We start from the raw sequence: 15,636 nt of genomic DNA on the forward strand, positions 1-15,636 counted from the left end.
GTCCATCATGGCGGCGGACGGGGAGGTGGTGAGGCGCGTGTGTGAAACAGACGGTTGTGACAAGGAGGCGCGGCTGCAGTGTCCCACCTGCATCAAGCTCGGGATCCAGGGCTCCTTCTTCTGTTCGCAGGTAATAGCAGCCGGAGGGAGAGGTCACGGTGACGCCGGGAGGCCGCCCGCCGGACCCATGTCAGTGTTGGAGCCTGACCCTTAACCTCGACCCTCACCCCAACCTCTGACCCCTACACTCACCCTGACCCACGGGTCCCCCTCCCCCGCATTCCCTCTCTCCGGACACCCCTCACCCGACTCTATCTCCCCCGCCCCGGAGTATCCCCCAGACCGACTGCCCCCCCCACCCCCGCAGATACCCTCATACCTGGACAATCCACACCCCCCCCCCGACAACACCTCCCCCCCCGACAACACCTCCCCCCCGACAACACCCCCCCCCGACAACACCCCCCCCCCGACAACACCCCCCCCGACAACACCCCCCCCGACAACACCTCCCCCCGACAACACCCCCCCCGACAACACCCCCCCCGACAACACCTCCCCCCCGACAACACCTCCCCCCCGACAACACCCCCCCCGACAACACCCCCCCGACAACACCCCCCCCGACAACACACCCCCCGACAACACCCCCCCCCGACAACACCCCCCCCGACAACACCTCCCCCCCGACAACACCTCCCCCCCGACAACACCTCCCCCCGACAACACCCCCCCCGACAACACCTCCCCCCCGACAACACCTCCCCCCCGACAACACCCCCCCCGACAACACCCCCCCGACAACACCCCCCCCGACAACACACCCCCCGACAACACCCCCCCCCGACAACACCTCCCCCCGACAACACCTCCCCCCGACAACACCCACCCCCCGACAACACCCCCCCCCGACAACACCTCCCCCCGACAACACCTCCCCCCCGACAACACTTCCCCCCCGACAACACCTCCCCCCCGACAACACCTCCCCCCCGACAACACCCACCCCGACAACACCTCCCCCCCGACAACACCTCCCCCCCGACAACACCCACCCCGACAACACCCCCCCCGACAACCCCCCCCCCCGACAACACCTCCCCCCCCCGACAACACCTCCCCCCCCGACAACACCTCCCCCCCCGACAACACCTCCCCCCCCGACAACACCTCCCCCCCCGACAACACCTCCCCCCCCGACAACACCTCCCCCCCCGACAACACCTCCCCCCCCGACAACACCTCCCCCCCCGACAACACCTCCCCCCCCGACAACACCTCCCCCCCCGACAACACCTCCCCCCCGACAATACCCACACCCCGACAACACCCCCCCCTCGAAAGCACCTCCCCCCGACAATGCCAACCCCCTAATGGCACACCCCCCCGACAACACCCACACCCCGACGACAACACACCCTCCGTCAACACCCCCCCGACAACACCAACCCCCCGATAGCATCTACCTCCGACAACACCACCCCCGACAACACCACCCCCGACAACACCACCCCCGACATCGCACACCCCCCGACAACACCCCCCCCGAGAGCGCCCCCCCCGACGACAACACCACCCCCGACAGCACCCCCCCCGACAACATCCCCCCGACGACACCCCCCCGACGACAACACCACCCCCGACAAGATCCCCCCGACAACACCCCCCCCGAGAGCGACCACCCCCGACGACACCCCCCCCGACGACGACACCCCCCGACAGCACCCCCCTGACAATACCCACCCCCGTAAGCACCCCCTCACGATAGCGCACCCCCAACAACACCTCCCCCCCGACAACACCCCCCCCGACAACACCCCCCCCGACAACACCCCCCCCGACAACACCCCCCCCGACAACACCCCCCCGACAACACCCCCCCCCGACAACACCCCCCCCCCCGACAACACCCCCCCCCCGACAACACCTCCCCCCGACAACACCTCCCCCCCGACAACACCCACCCCCCGACAACACCTCCCCCCCGACAACACCTCCCCCCCGCCAACACCTCCCCCCCCCGACAACACCTCCCCCCCCGACAACACCTCCCCCCCCGACAACACCTCCCCCCCCGACAACACCTCCCCCCCCGACAATACCCACACCCCGACAACACCCCCCCCTCGAAAGCACCTCCCCCCGACAATGCCAACCCCCTAATGGCACACCCCCCCGACAACACCCACACCCCGACGACAACACACCCTCCGTCAACACCCCCCCGACAACACCAACCCCCCGATAGCATCTACCTCCGACAACACCCCCCCCGACAACACCACCCCCGACATCGCACACCCCCCGACAACACCCCCCCCGAGAGCGCCCACCCTGACGACACCCCCCCCGACGACAACACCACCCCCGACAGCACCCCCCCCGACGACACCCCCCCCGACAAGATCCCCCCGACAAGATCCCCCCGACAAGATCCCCCCGACAAGATCCCCCCGACAAGATCCCCCCGACAAGATCCCCCCGACAAGATCCCCCCGACAAGATCCCCCCGACAAGATCCCCCCGACAACACCCCCCCCGAGAGCGACCACCCCCGACGACACCCCCCCCGACGACGACACCCCCCGACAGCACCCCCCTGACAATACCCACCCCCGACAGCACCCCCTCACGATAGCGCACCCCCAACAACACCTCCCCCCCGACAACACCCCCCCCGACAACACCCCCCCCGACAACACCCCCCCCGACAACACCCCCCCCGACAACTCCTCCCCCCGACAACACCTCCCCCCGACAACACCTCCCCCCGACAACACCCACCCCCCGACAACACCTCCCCCCCCGACAACACCTCCCCCCCGACAACGCCTCCCCCCCGACAACACCTCCCCCCCCGACAACACCTCCCCCCCGACAACACCTCCCCCCCGACAACACCTCCCCCCCGACAACACCTACCCCCGACAACACCTCCCCCCCCGACAACACCTCCCCCCCGACAACACCTACCCCCGACAACACCTCCCCCCCCCGACAACACCTCCCCCCCGACAACACCTCCCCCCCGACAACACCTCCCCCCGACAACACCTCCCCCCCGACAACACCTCCCCCCCGACAACACCTCCCCCCCGACAACACCTCCCCCCCGACAACACCCACCCCGACAACACCCACCCCGACAACACCTCCCCCCGACAACACCCCCCCACGACAACACCTCCCCCCCGACAACACCTCCCCCCCGACAACACCTCCCCCCCGACAACACCTCCCCCCCGACAACACCTCCCCCCCGACAACACCTCCCCCCCGACAACACCTCCCCCTCGACAACACCTCCCCCCCGACAACACCTCCCCCCCGACAACACCCACCCCCGACAACACCCCCCCCGACAACACCTCCCCCCGACAACACCCCCCCCGACAACACCTCCCCCCCGACAACACCTCCCCCCCGACAACCCCTCCCCCCCCGACAACCCCTCCCCCCCCGACAACCCCTCCCCCCCCGACAACCCCTCCCCCCCCGACAACCCCTCCCCCCCCGACAACCCCTCCCCCCCCGACAACCCCTCCCCCCCCGACAACCCCTCCCCCCCCGACAACCCCTCCCCCCCCGACAACCCCTCCCCCCCCCGACAACCCCTCCCCCCCCGACAACCCCTCCCCCCCCGACAACCCCTCCCCCCCCGACAACCCCTCCCCCCCCCACACCCCCCCCCCCCCCGACAACCCCTCCCCCCCCGACAACACCTCCCCCCCCGACAACACCTCCCCCCCCGACAACACCTCCCCCCCCGACAACACCTCCCCCCCCGACAATACCCACACCCCGACAACACCCCCCCCTCGAAAGCACCTCCCCCCGACAATGCCAACCCCCTAATGGCACACCCCCCCGACAACACCCACACCCCGACGACAACACACCCTCCGTCAACACCCCCCCCGACAACACCAACCCCCCGATAGCATCTACCTCCGACAACACCACCCCCGACAACACCACCCCCGACAACACCACCCCCGACATCGCACACCCCCCGACAACACCCCCCCCGAGAGCGCCCACCCCGACGACACCCCCCCCGACGACAACACCACCCCCGACAACATCCCCCCGACGACACCCCCCCGACGACAACACCACCCCCGACAAGATCCCCCCGACAAGATCCCCCCGACAACACCCCCCCCGAGAGCGACCACCCCCGACGACACCCCCCCCGACGACGACACCCCCCGACAGCACCCCCCTGACAATACCCACCCCCGACAGCACCCCCTCACGATAGCGCACCCCCAACAACACCCACCCCTCGACAGCACCCCCACCCCCCCTGACAACACTACCCCTGACAATGCCAACCCCTTAACAGCACCCCCCCGACAACTCCCACACCCCGACGACAGCACACCCTCCGTCAACAACCCCCCGACAGCGCGCACCCCCCCGACTCTCCCCCCCCCCCGACTCTCCTCCCCCCCCCCGCCCCCCTTCATACTTGGAGAAGGATATCAACTTTACAAAAGTTGGCTATGTGGAATATATAATTTTATAGTGCTGCTCTAAATAGTTGTATTTTGGAAAATGCACTTTCAAAAAAGGATTTTGCGGAAAGATTGTGATATACTGTATGGAAGTTACAGTGGTGCCTTGCAGCATTATTATGGTTATTAGCTGCATTGTTGTGAGATGTGTGTGGCGGTAAATCATGGAAATATTAGGCTGTCAGTATGGTTTTAAATGTCGTTAAAACCTTCAGTGTGTTTATTGTCACCTACTGCGTTTTGTATGTGTTTGTTTAGTCTAGTGCAGTCAGGCTGTAATATACTATTGTCACTTTATTTCCATCTTTCTCTGTTTTAAGAAAGAAAGACAATTAAAAATAAATGTTCTTCTTGTTTTTGGTATGCTAACAGTTCATGAAATGGTCAATGAAGTGGGAAGGCAGTAATTGCAAACTTGAGCTGATGGTATTTCAGTAAGATATTTTAAGGGGACTGGGAGAAATGTTTGGTGAAAGAAGTTTCGGAAAGCAGCTGGAGGGACGAGAGAGATGACAAAGATGTGCAAGTAAATCAAGGGGGACAGTGTCTTACACTATTATTCAAAATAGTAAAAGATGCCAAAAAGCTACGGGAAAGTAGAGTAAGCTGTACAACCATAGAAAGGTTTGAAGATGATGATTTTGATACATTGGGCAGAGATATAAATAACCAATGACAGCAACAAGGATAGGAAATAGATGACCAGCTGTTTCTACTTCTGGAGTGTGGTCAGTGATGTTCTGTTTGTATTGATGTTGATCAATTTTTTAAAAAAAACCCACCTCCTGTGACATGGTTGGCTTAGAGGGAGGAGAATTCTTGAAATATATCCAGAAGAGACTTTTAGGAACCTTCAACTAGAAAGGGGCAAAGAGGATTTGAAATTTAATGTCAGGTCCTTTGCAATTTTGTCCCCTGCCTCCCAAGCAGGCTGAGATACATTTCATGTGACTTGAGGATGTACCCAGTTAACTGAGTGGCTAAATTCTCGGAAACAAAGCTGGGAAAGTGGTAAAAATGTCTGTGGAGTATATTTCAATGGTAGTGACCATAACTTGGTAAAGATTTAGGGTAGTTATGGAAAAAGCCAAAGATGAATCTTTGTCTGCTATGGTTAGCAGTGAAGAAGATTGACATTAATCTGACGACCAAGGACTGGGCAACAATTAATGTACCATTATTCAAGATAAACTAGGGAACTACAGGCCAATGAGGCTAACCTCAGCACTAGGACAGAATTAATCTCCACTTGGAGAGAGTAGGATTAAACAAGGCTAGTTAGCATGGCTTTGTCAGGGGGAGATCATGTGTATCAAGGTTGTCTTAACTTTTTAAGTTAAAAATCATACAACATCAGGTTATAGTCCATTAGTTTATTTGGAAGCACTCGCTTTCGAAGCGGTGCTCCTTAGTCAGCTACCTGATGAAAGAGCAGCACTCCGAAAGCTCGTGCTTCCAAATAAATCTGTTGGGCTATAATGTCGTGTCATGACTTTTAACTTTGTCCACCCCAGTCCCACTAGCACCTCCATGTCGTGGTTAAATTTTTAAAGGTGTGCATTCTTGTAGAGATGAGGGTGTTGTGTGATACATTAATTGTCGTCCAGTCCTCTAGGACCTCTTCTGTCGTCAGATTAATGTCATTCTTCTCCATTGCTAACCATAGCAGACTAAGATTCATCTTTGGCCTTTTCCATAACTACCCTAAATCTTTACCAAGTTATGGTCACTACCATTGAAATATACTCCACAGACATTTTTACCACTTTCCCAGCTTTGTTTCTTAGAGTTCAGTTAACTGGGTATACATCCTCAAGCCACAATGAAATGTATCTCAGTCTGCTTGGGAAGCAAGGGACAAAATTTGTCAATTCTCACATGGGAGACCAGTCAAAAATAAAAACCTATGGGATCCGGGGCTGTTAGGCAAATTGGATCCGAAGTCAAAAAGTGTAGAGCTGGAAAAGCACAGCAGGTCAGGCAGCATCCGAGGAGCAGTAGAGTCGATGTTTCGGGCATAAGTCCTTAATCAGGAATCAAAATTGACTTCATCACAGGAAGCAGAGGGTGATGGTCAAAGATTAATTTTGTGACTTGGAAGCCTGTGTCCAGGAGAGTACCACAGGATTTGGTGCTGTGTCCCTTGTCATAGGGTACGTTAATGATCTCAACACAAATCTAAGAGAGATGACCAGTAAGTTTGCAGATGACATGAAAATTGGCGTGGTGAATAGTGCAGGTCCAAACCTTGTACTACAGGATCATATTGATGGGATCGTCAGATGGACAGAACAGTAGCATGTCGAATTTAAAAATATGAGGTGATGCCTTTGAGAAAACTAACACGGCAAAGGATTATAAACTGAATGGTGGCACCCTCGGAAGAACACGAAAACCTTGGATAGTGTACGTGTCCAGAGATCCTTGAAGGAAGCAGGGCAGATATAAGCAAGGTGTTTAAGAAGGCATTTGGATACTTTTATTAGTTGAAGCATGTAATATAAGCGAAGGGAGGTTATCATGGAGCTGTACCAAACTTTAGTTGGGCCACAGGTGGAATAGTACATTTGCCTCCAGTCGTTGCACTGTTGGATAGATGTGATTTAACTGGAGAGGGTGGGTAAGTGATTCACCAGGATGTTGCCTGGGCTTGAGTGTTCCAGTTATACAAAGAGATTAGAAAGACTGGAGTTTTTCTCTGTGAGGTGAAACCTGATTAAAGTGTACCGAGTTATAAGGAACATTTAGGGGATAGATAGTAGAGAGAGTCAATAACTACAGGGCAAAAATTTAAAGTAAAGTGCAGGAGGTCTAGTGGAAAATAATTTTCAACAAAAGGTAGGTGTGTATCTGGAAATCACTGCTTGAAAGGATGGTAAAGGCAGAAACCCTCATGACGTTTTAGTAGTATTTTCAGGATCCCTTGAAATATCATAGAATACAGGGTTACAGGCCAGGTGCTGGTGAGGTTAGAATAGGTAGGTGCTTGGTGACTGGTGTGAACATGGGGTAAAGGACCTGTCTGTGCTGTAAAACTCTGAGGTGTTGACTAACTGTACTGCCCAGTGTGTTTCTGAAACCTGCAGAGCAGAACGGCAGTCAGTTCTATTCCAGATTTATGATGAGCAGTATGTCAATAGCACTCTCCATTTGACCACGTCAGTAGTGAGTGGGAGTTAAAAGCAAAATCCTCCAAAAAAGATCTTGTTTCTGATTGCAGCTATAGCTGAATAATGGATGGGCTTGAATCAATCTGAGTGATTTGATTCATGCTATTTCTTTAGTTTCCTGTGCAATATTAGCAAGTTCCAAGCTATGTTTTGTAATCCCATATGAGTGAATATAAACGTATTGACTCTTGGAAAAGATTTTACTGTGTAGGCCATCAGTAATCAGTTCTGTTTATTTTCTAAATCTGCTGATGTGGACTTTGTCCCTTAGTAACTCTTGATTCAGTGATCAGGACAGGTCCTGAAGCTAACTTACCTAATATATTATCTCAGCCCAGAGGCACTATGTCAGATTGCAGTATTTCAAAAGACCTTTGCGTTATTGAAGTAGGATTAAATCTTTGGCCTTCTATTTAATAATAACTTGCTGAGAAACGAGAAAGAACTTCTCTCCAAAGCACCAACCTTCACAATCTCAGCACAAATGATGCTTCACAACTAACAGAACACTCTCAAAGTGTAGATATTGAATGTGTGTGTTTCCTATATTATGTGCAGCTGCATTCAGTATGTGCTTAGCAAATTCCTGCATATAGCAGTGTGGTGATGACCATCTGTTCTTCATATAGTTGTGGTATAACTATTGTAACAGGACATAGGAAGATACCCCTACACTTAGTCAAATTGTACCATGGGATTTTTACATCCCTGAGAGAGCAAACGGGGCTTCAATTTAACATCTCATCCAAGAGACAGCCTGTCTGATGGCATTTCCTTAGTGTTGCACTGAAATGTCAACCTTTGGAATGGGCACAAGTCCAGCACTGTGATTCCAACCCATGACCTTCTAAATCAAATGAGAGAGCGCCTCCATAAGCCAAGGCTGACAGCTTGTAATATTAATATTTTTTTAAAAGGTTTGCGCAAACTGTTTTGTGCTGCTTATTTGAAAATCACTCCAATTTGGTCATTTAGTCAGCTTGAGTTGCCCTATGTGGCACAAAATTATACAATTCATATTGAAACCAAATTTGCTGAATTGAGAGTATGGTACAAAAGAATGCGTTAAATTCTCATTTTACTGTCATTGTTTTGTTCAGTTCAGATTATTGGGTAATACGAGGGAGCATAGGTTTAAGGGAAATGTGTAAGGGAAGTATTTTTTATGCAGGATGATTAGTACCTGTGTTGCCAGGGTGGTGATAGAAGTAGATGTATTAGCAAAGTTTTAAGAGGCATTCAGGCAGACGTGAACAGGTAGGAGTACAGGGATAAGGACCACGTGCAGGCAGGTGGGATTAGTTAGGAATGGTATCGTTGTTAACACAGACATGGTGGACTGAAGGGCCTGTTCCTTTGCTATGATGTTCTATGTTCCAAATGCCATATACACAGAAAAATGATGTCTGTTTGTCAGAAGCAAGTTTACCTGTATTTTCTCATTGAGTCCACATTTAGTGCATTCAAGAGTTAATATGAACTCTCTTTTGTGTTCTCTTATCTGGACAGCTGTTTTTTTTCTTTTAATAATCTGTTCGTTCCATGTATTGTGTGTCCATCTAATACAAAAAAACTTCTCTATACTGCATATATGAATTTATTTTGATGGCTTTGTTCCCAATCATGATTCAAACCTATTTGAATGCTTTTACTAGGATTATGCCTTTTAAAATAAAGTTTTTTGCTGTTTGCCAAAGTTGAAAATCCACTTTAACTTTAGAGAATGCCACTTAGCACTCAACTACTGCTGTCAGAAATCTGCCAAGTGATTGCTAGTGCTAATATTGTATGAAACGTGATCAGCTATGATGCACTTGTTGACTGCTCAAAAACTAAAGCTGATTTCTAAAATTACTTCAGAGCCTTTGTGCCATACTAATGAGCCAAATGTTAATGACTCTGCAGACCTTGCACAAACCTTATAGGCAGACTAGTTTGCGGTAAAGCTGGTGGGGCATTTGGTTCATTAGTGCGTCAGTGAATGAACTGTATGATGCAAAATCCTGTGGCATGATATGATTTCAACAGTGGATAGCTCAGTGATTTATAGGAGCCACCTGTTAACTACATCATTAGAAATACCAGTGTTGACATTTGAACTAAGTGCCCCAACGCAAGGGAAGAAATAGGTGCTTAGTCTGCAAAGTTCTTAATGGTTTTGTTAAAGTGTTTACTGTTCACATAGTAAAGACATCAAATGAAGTGAACTTTCTTATTCAAACAGCATAACAGTATAACCATGCTGTAGTTTCAATCTCTCCAATTGGAGTATCTACATTAGGTTGCCATTTATAGACATTTGTTCTCCCACCCCAAATTAATAGCATTACGTTTTGGTGACCTGTCCTTCAATTACACAACGCTGTGTAATCTATAATATTAAATTTAATTTTGGGCGAAATCTGTTCACATCTGCAGAAAATTACACACTGACCACTTATTATGCTAAAGCACCAACATATATTAAGTGAATCCTAGTGTTTTCAAACAGGAGCCATCACTGGAGCTGTATTTTAAAAGGACACAATGCTATCAATAATTCTAAAAATCATAATTTTAAAGGCAATTTGGAATCCTTTTACATGCAGTAATCCGAGCTCTTAAACAAATTTGCCATTGATAAGGACTGGTTGAAACACCAAATTTGGAAATCAGTTTAGACTGTCAAGGATTGGCTGTAAACTTTAATTTCCAAAATATCCTGGGAATTGAGGGTAGGCATTATGATTTGTGTCGCATCTTGTGATCGTGTTATGGCATCGGGTTGCTACTGTTAATTTGTTTTTTAAAATGTTGTTTTATACATACACACATATAAAAAGTATAGGTTGAACTTTTTTGTTTCTGATGGTGTTAACTGACAATATTTTTTGTTAAATTTTACAGGAATGTTTCAAAGGAAGTTGGTCAACTCATAAGCTCCTCCATAAGAAAGCCAGTAAGTACTTTGTGGGTGGCTGTGGCCATAGGCATTTCTGTGTTTATCACAGCTTAGTGCGGTAGGGCCTAAGTCACTCCAAAGACCTGAATACAAAAGTTAGACTTATATTGCAGTGCACTACAGAGGTAGAAGTGTGCTGTTAGAAGTGGAGTCTTTCAGAAGAAATGTTTAATTGAAGCTTGTCTGCATTTCCAGTGGCATAAAATATCCCATAGCGCTCTTCATTAGAAAGGTTGAGGCACTCTCCTTTGTACTCTGGGTCTAATATTTACTCCTCTGTCCACCTTACAAAACAAATAGATCATCTGGCCTTTATCACATTGTGTTTGGGAACTTGCTGTGCACAACTTGGCAGTTGTGTTTCTTCCATTACACCTCCGATTATACTTTGGAAGTAATTCAATGTTAAGCACTTTAGGACATATCACTGCTCTGAAAAGTGCTGTTTGAATGCAGTTTTTCTTATGGACCTGGAATATGAGTAGCAGATAAAACTGTGTAGTTCTGAGTACCGTGCGTGTTTGATTTAAAATTGTACATCCATTTTATATCAAAAAATTGCAACCTAGAAGATATATAAATGTTTATCACATTTGTATCAGTTGGTAAACATGTTCTCAGCAACTTCAAACCACACCTGAATAGCTCAAGAACATACAAATGAAAAGTGAGGACAGCAGGTAGACAGCCGACAATGAGGAATAGAACAAAGAAAGAACAAAGAACATTTACAGCCCAGGAACAGGCCCTTCAACCCTCCAAACCCAAGCCGATTCAAATCCACTGTCTAAACCTATCACCCAATTCCTAAGCACTTCTATCCCTCTGCTCCCCACCTACTCATGCATCTGTCCAGATACACCTTAAATAAATATACCGTGTCTGCCTCTACTACCTCTGGTGGCAACACATTCCAGCCACCTACCACCCTCTGTGTAAAGTACTTTCCACGTGTATCTCCCTTAAACTTTCCACCTCTCAACTTGAATGCGTGACCTCTTGTTATTGAGTCCCTCACCCTGGGAAAAAGCTTATCACTACCCATCTTGTCTATACCTTTCCTGATTTTGACGACCTCAATCAGGTCCCCCCATAATCTCCTTTTTTCTAATGAAAACAATCCTAACCTACTCAACCTCTCTTCATAGCTAGCACCTTACATACCAGGCAATGTCCTTGTAAACCTTCTCTACACCTTCTCCAAAACGTCCACATCCTTTTGGTAATATGGCAACTAGAATTGTATACAGTATTCGAAAGTATTGTACAAGTATAACATGACCTGCCAATTCTTATATTCAGTACCCCATCCGATGAAGGCAAGCATACTATATGCCACCTTGACTGCTCTGTCCACCTGTGCAGCTACCTTCAGGGTACATTGGACCAGAACTCCCAGATCTCTCTGCTCATCAACTTTACCCAAGGGTCTTCTGTTTACAGTATAGTTGGCTCTAGAATTAGACTTCCCAAAATGCATCACCTCACATTTGCCCGAATTGAACTCCAGCTGCCACTTCTCCGCCCAACTCTCCATTTATTTATATTCTCCTGTATTCTTTGATAGTCCCCTATGCTTTCTGCCCCTCCACCAATCTTTGTGTCATCTGCTAACTTACTGATCAGATCAATAATGCCCACTTCCATGCCAAGCTTCTACCTCTAATCTCAACATTCTTCATGTCCCTCTCCTCAATGAATACTGAATCAAAGTAATCATTGAGAATCTCACTCATTTTCTCAGGTTCAACACACAACCTTCATTCCTTTATCCTTTAGTGGACCAACTCTTTCTTTAGTTATACTCTCGCTTCTTATATATGAATAAAAGGCCTTGGGATTCTCCTTAATTCTGCTCACTAAAGTTATTTCATGACCCTTTTAAGCCCATTTGATTCCTCGCTTAAGGTTGGTTCTACTCTCCTGATATTCCTCCAAGGCCTGTTCTGTTCTTAGCTGCTTGGACCTTATATACGTTTCCCTTTTCCTCTTGGCTGGTCACACAATTTCTCCTGTCTTCCACGGTTCATACATCTTGCCTATCCTATTCCTTGTTTTCAAAGGAACATGCCTATCCTGCACTATCTTCAACCTATCTTTGAAAGCCTCCCGCACATCAAATGTGGGCTTCCCTTCAAATAGCTGTTTCCAATCCACATTTCCCAGCTCCTGCCGAATTTTGATGTAATTGGCCTTAGGACCACTCTCATCTTTGTCTACGAGTATTCTAAAAATTACTGAATTGTGGTTACTATTTCCAAAGAAATCCACCACTACAACTTCTACCACCTGGCCTGGCTCATTCCCCAATACCAGACCCAATATGGCCCCTTCCCTTGTCGGACTGTCGATATACTGCTCTAGAAAACTCTCCTCGACACTCCTTACAAATTCTGCCTGATCCAGACCTCTGACATTAAGCCTATCTCAGTCAATGTTGGGAAAATTAGAATCTCCCATCACCACCACCCTGTTGCCTCTACATCTTTCCATAATCTGTTTACCTATTTGTTCTTCTACCTCACACTCATTGTTGGGAAGCCAACAGCCCCAACAATGTAACTGCACCCTTCTTATTTCTCAGCTCTACCCATAACGCCTCACTGCTCAAGCCTCCATAGTGTCCTCCTTTGTAATACCATCAATGCAACTCCTCCCCCCCCCCCCCTCACTTTACTTCCTTCCCTGTCCTATCCAAAGCATCTTTTTTTAGATTAGATTACTTAGTGTGGAAACAGGCCCTTCGGCCCAACAAGTCCACACCTACCTGCCGAAGCGCAACCCACCCAGACCTATTCCCCTACATTTACCCCTGCCCCTAACACTACGGGCAATTTAGCATAACCAATTCACCTGACCCGCACATCTTTGGACTGTGGGAGGAAGCCGGAGCACCCGGAGGAAACCCACGCAGACACGGGGAGAATGTGCAAACTCCACACAGTCAGTCGCCTGAGGCGGGAATTGAACCCGGGTCACTAGCGCTGTGAGGCAGCAGTGCTAGCCACTGTGCCACCCATCTATATCTTGGATGCCAAGGAAAAATCAGTAAATGTCAGGGCGTCCAAAAATGCTGTGCATAAGATGAGTTGCTTCTTGAAGTGTGTCAGTGTTGTACTGTCTCAGAGTTTGATCTTCAAATTGCAATGTGGCATTTAGCCAGATAATTTATTTTGGTTGTTGGTTGAAGGAATAAGTATCACACCAGTTCACCAAAGAGAATCTTGAGGTTTTCTTGGGAGAGATGGTTGTGGGATTTCATGTTTACCTGAGGGGGCTGACCACCTCTGTTTAATGTCTCATCGAAAAGATGGTGCCTCTAATAGTGCAGAATGTCCTGCAGTTCCACACTGCCGTGTCAACTAGATTTTGTGCTCTGGGACAGGCTTGAATTCTGAAACTTTTGACAGGAAATGAATGTGTAACAGATAGAGTGGTTTATCCCTTTTCATTTCTAACCTGTCAAATGCAATCTAGATGTTCAGCAACAAGGTTTAGCCATTTCACTTTAAGCAAGATAACAATCTGAGCAATTAGGGATGGGCAATAAATGCTGGCCTAGCCAGAGACATGTACAGGATTGTCTTAGCGACTAGCTTTAGGATCTTGAATACTTCGGCCAAATTCAACCTTTTTTAGTGCTTCATTGCAACTCGCATGCATGTCACAGGTATCAGATGGACACTACAAGATACCCCCTTTTTCTCAATACAGTATTTACAGGCCCTATGGGCTGAGTGTTAGACTGATGGAGCCCACTTGCATTAAACACCAAAAGCAAAGTGCAGTAGTTGGGACTTGTGTTATCTCAAAGTTATGATTTTGTAATTGAGATTCCTCCCACAATGAGCCAGCAAATAAAACCAGCATGGAAAATGATTCTGAAATGCTGTATTATAGAAAATGAGTCTGGTCAATGAACACAATTATAACTTGTTTTCCATTACAGAAAATGAAAAGTCTAAAGAAGAATCCTCCAAAACTGAGAAAGATGAAGTTAACACTGATCCCTGGCCTGGCTATCGATACACTGGCAAATTGAGGCCGCACTATCCATTGGTATGTTGAAGACCAATTTTGCTTGAGTAGTTGACAGCACATTTTGGCATCGTGACTTCTGGAACAGTTTTATGTTGAATTAAAGTGGAACCTTTAGTGAACGGGCAGGAAGGAGTCAAATTGGTTATAGACCGAATTTCTGCTTATGCAGAACAGAAGTAAGCCATTCAGCTTTTTAAACGTATACCTACTTGTGGTACTGTGGCTTTCTTAGTACTCATGCCTTCTAAAAATGTAAAACTCATAGTTTGAAATTTTCAATTGACCCCCAGCTTCAACAACTTTTTGAGGTAGAAAATTCCAAATTATTACTTGTCTTTGTGTGAAGAATTGTTTCCTATCTTCAACTCATTGCTCTAATTTTAAGTTATGGACTTTGACTTACCAGTGAAAATAGTTTCTCTCTGTTTATCCTATCAACCCCTTCAGTCATCAAAAACACTTCAATCAGATCACCCTTTAAACATCTATATAGATAAAAGAGAATTAAAACTTAGTTGATGCAAGTTGCTTATGATTTAAACCACAGAAGAACCCATTTAATAATCACAGTAAGTGGGAATCAGTTTACTGAAAATTGGATAAAAGCAAATTACTGCAGATGCTGGAATCTGAAACCAAAAGAGAAAATGCTGGAAAATCTCAGCAGGTCTGGCAGCGTCTGTAAGGAGAGAAAAGCTTTGACAAAGGGTCAGTTAGACTTGAAACGTCAGCTCTTTTCTCTCCTTACAGATGCTGCCAGACCTGCTGAGATTTTCCAGCATTTTCTCTTTTTGGTTACTAAAAGTTGGAACCTTCCTAACTGGTGTTAGCATGATGTGTTATTTCCCAGCTGTTCATTGGTTGTGCATGTCACTAGAGAGAAGTATCAGCCATATAAAAGATTTCTGTCTAATATCTTTATCCTTGTATGTCCTCTAATGTCCTTGTTGCTCTGTTATTTGAA

General features: G+C 48.5%; 1 protein-coding gene across 1 annotated transcript in view; it reads left to right on the top strand.

The window, feature by feature from the left end:
- The window catches only part of metap1 (methionyl aminopeptidase 1), a 31,506-nt gene continuing 15,870 nt past the window's right edge, over positions 1 to 15,636 (top strand). Inside the window, exons 1-3 of the mRNA XM_060851599.1 lie at positions 1 to 130; positions 10,577 to 10,628; positions 14,581 to 14,690. Of these exons, the coding sequence (XP_060707582.1) occupies positions 8 to 130; positions 10,577 to 10,628; positions 14,581 to 14,690 (285 nt within the window). The 5' untranslated portion in view covers positions 1 to 7. The remainder of the gene's footprint in view (positions 131 to 10,576; positions 10,629 to 14,580; positions 14,691 to 15,636) is intronic.

Source organism: Hemiscyllium ocellatum, chromosome 36 (assembly GCF_020745735.1).
Source record: "Hemiscyllium ocellatum isolate sHemOce1 chromosome 36, sHemOce1.pat.X.cur, whole genome shotgun sequence".
NCBI lineage: Eukaryota > Metazoa > Chordata > Chondrichthyes > Orectolobiformes > Hemiscylliidae > Hemiscyllium > Hemiscyllium ocellatum.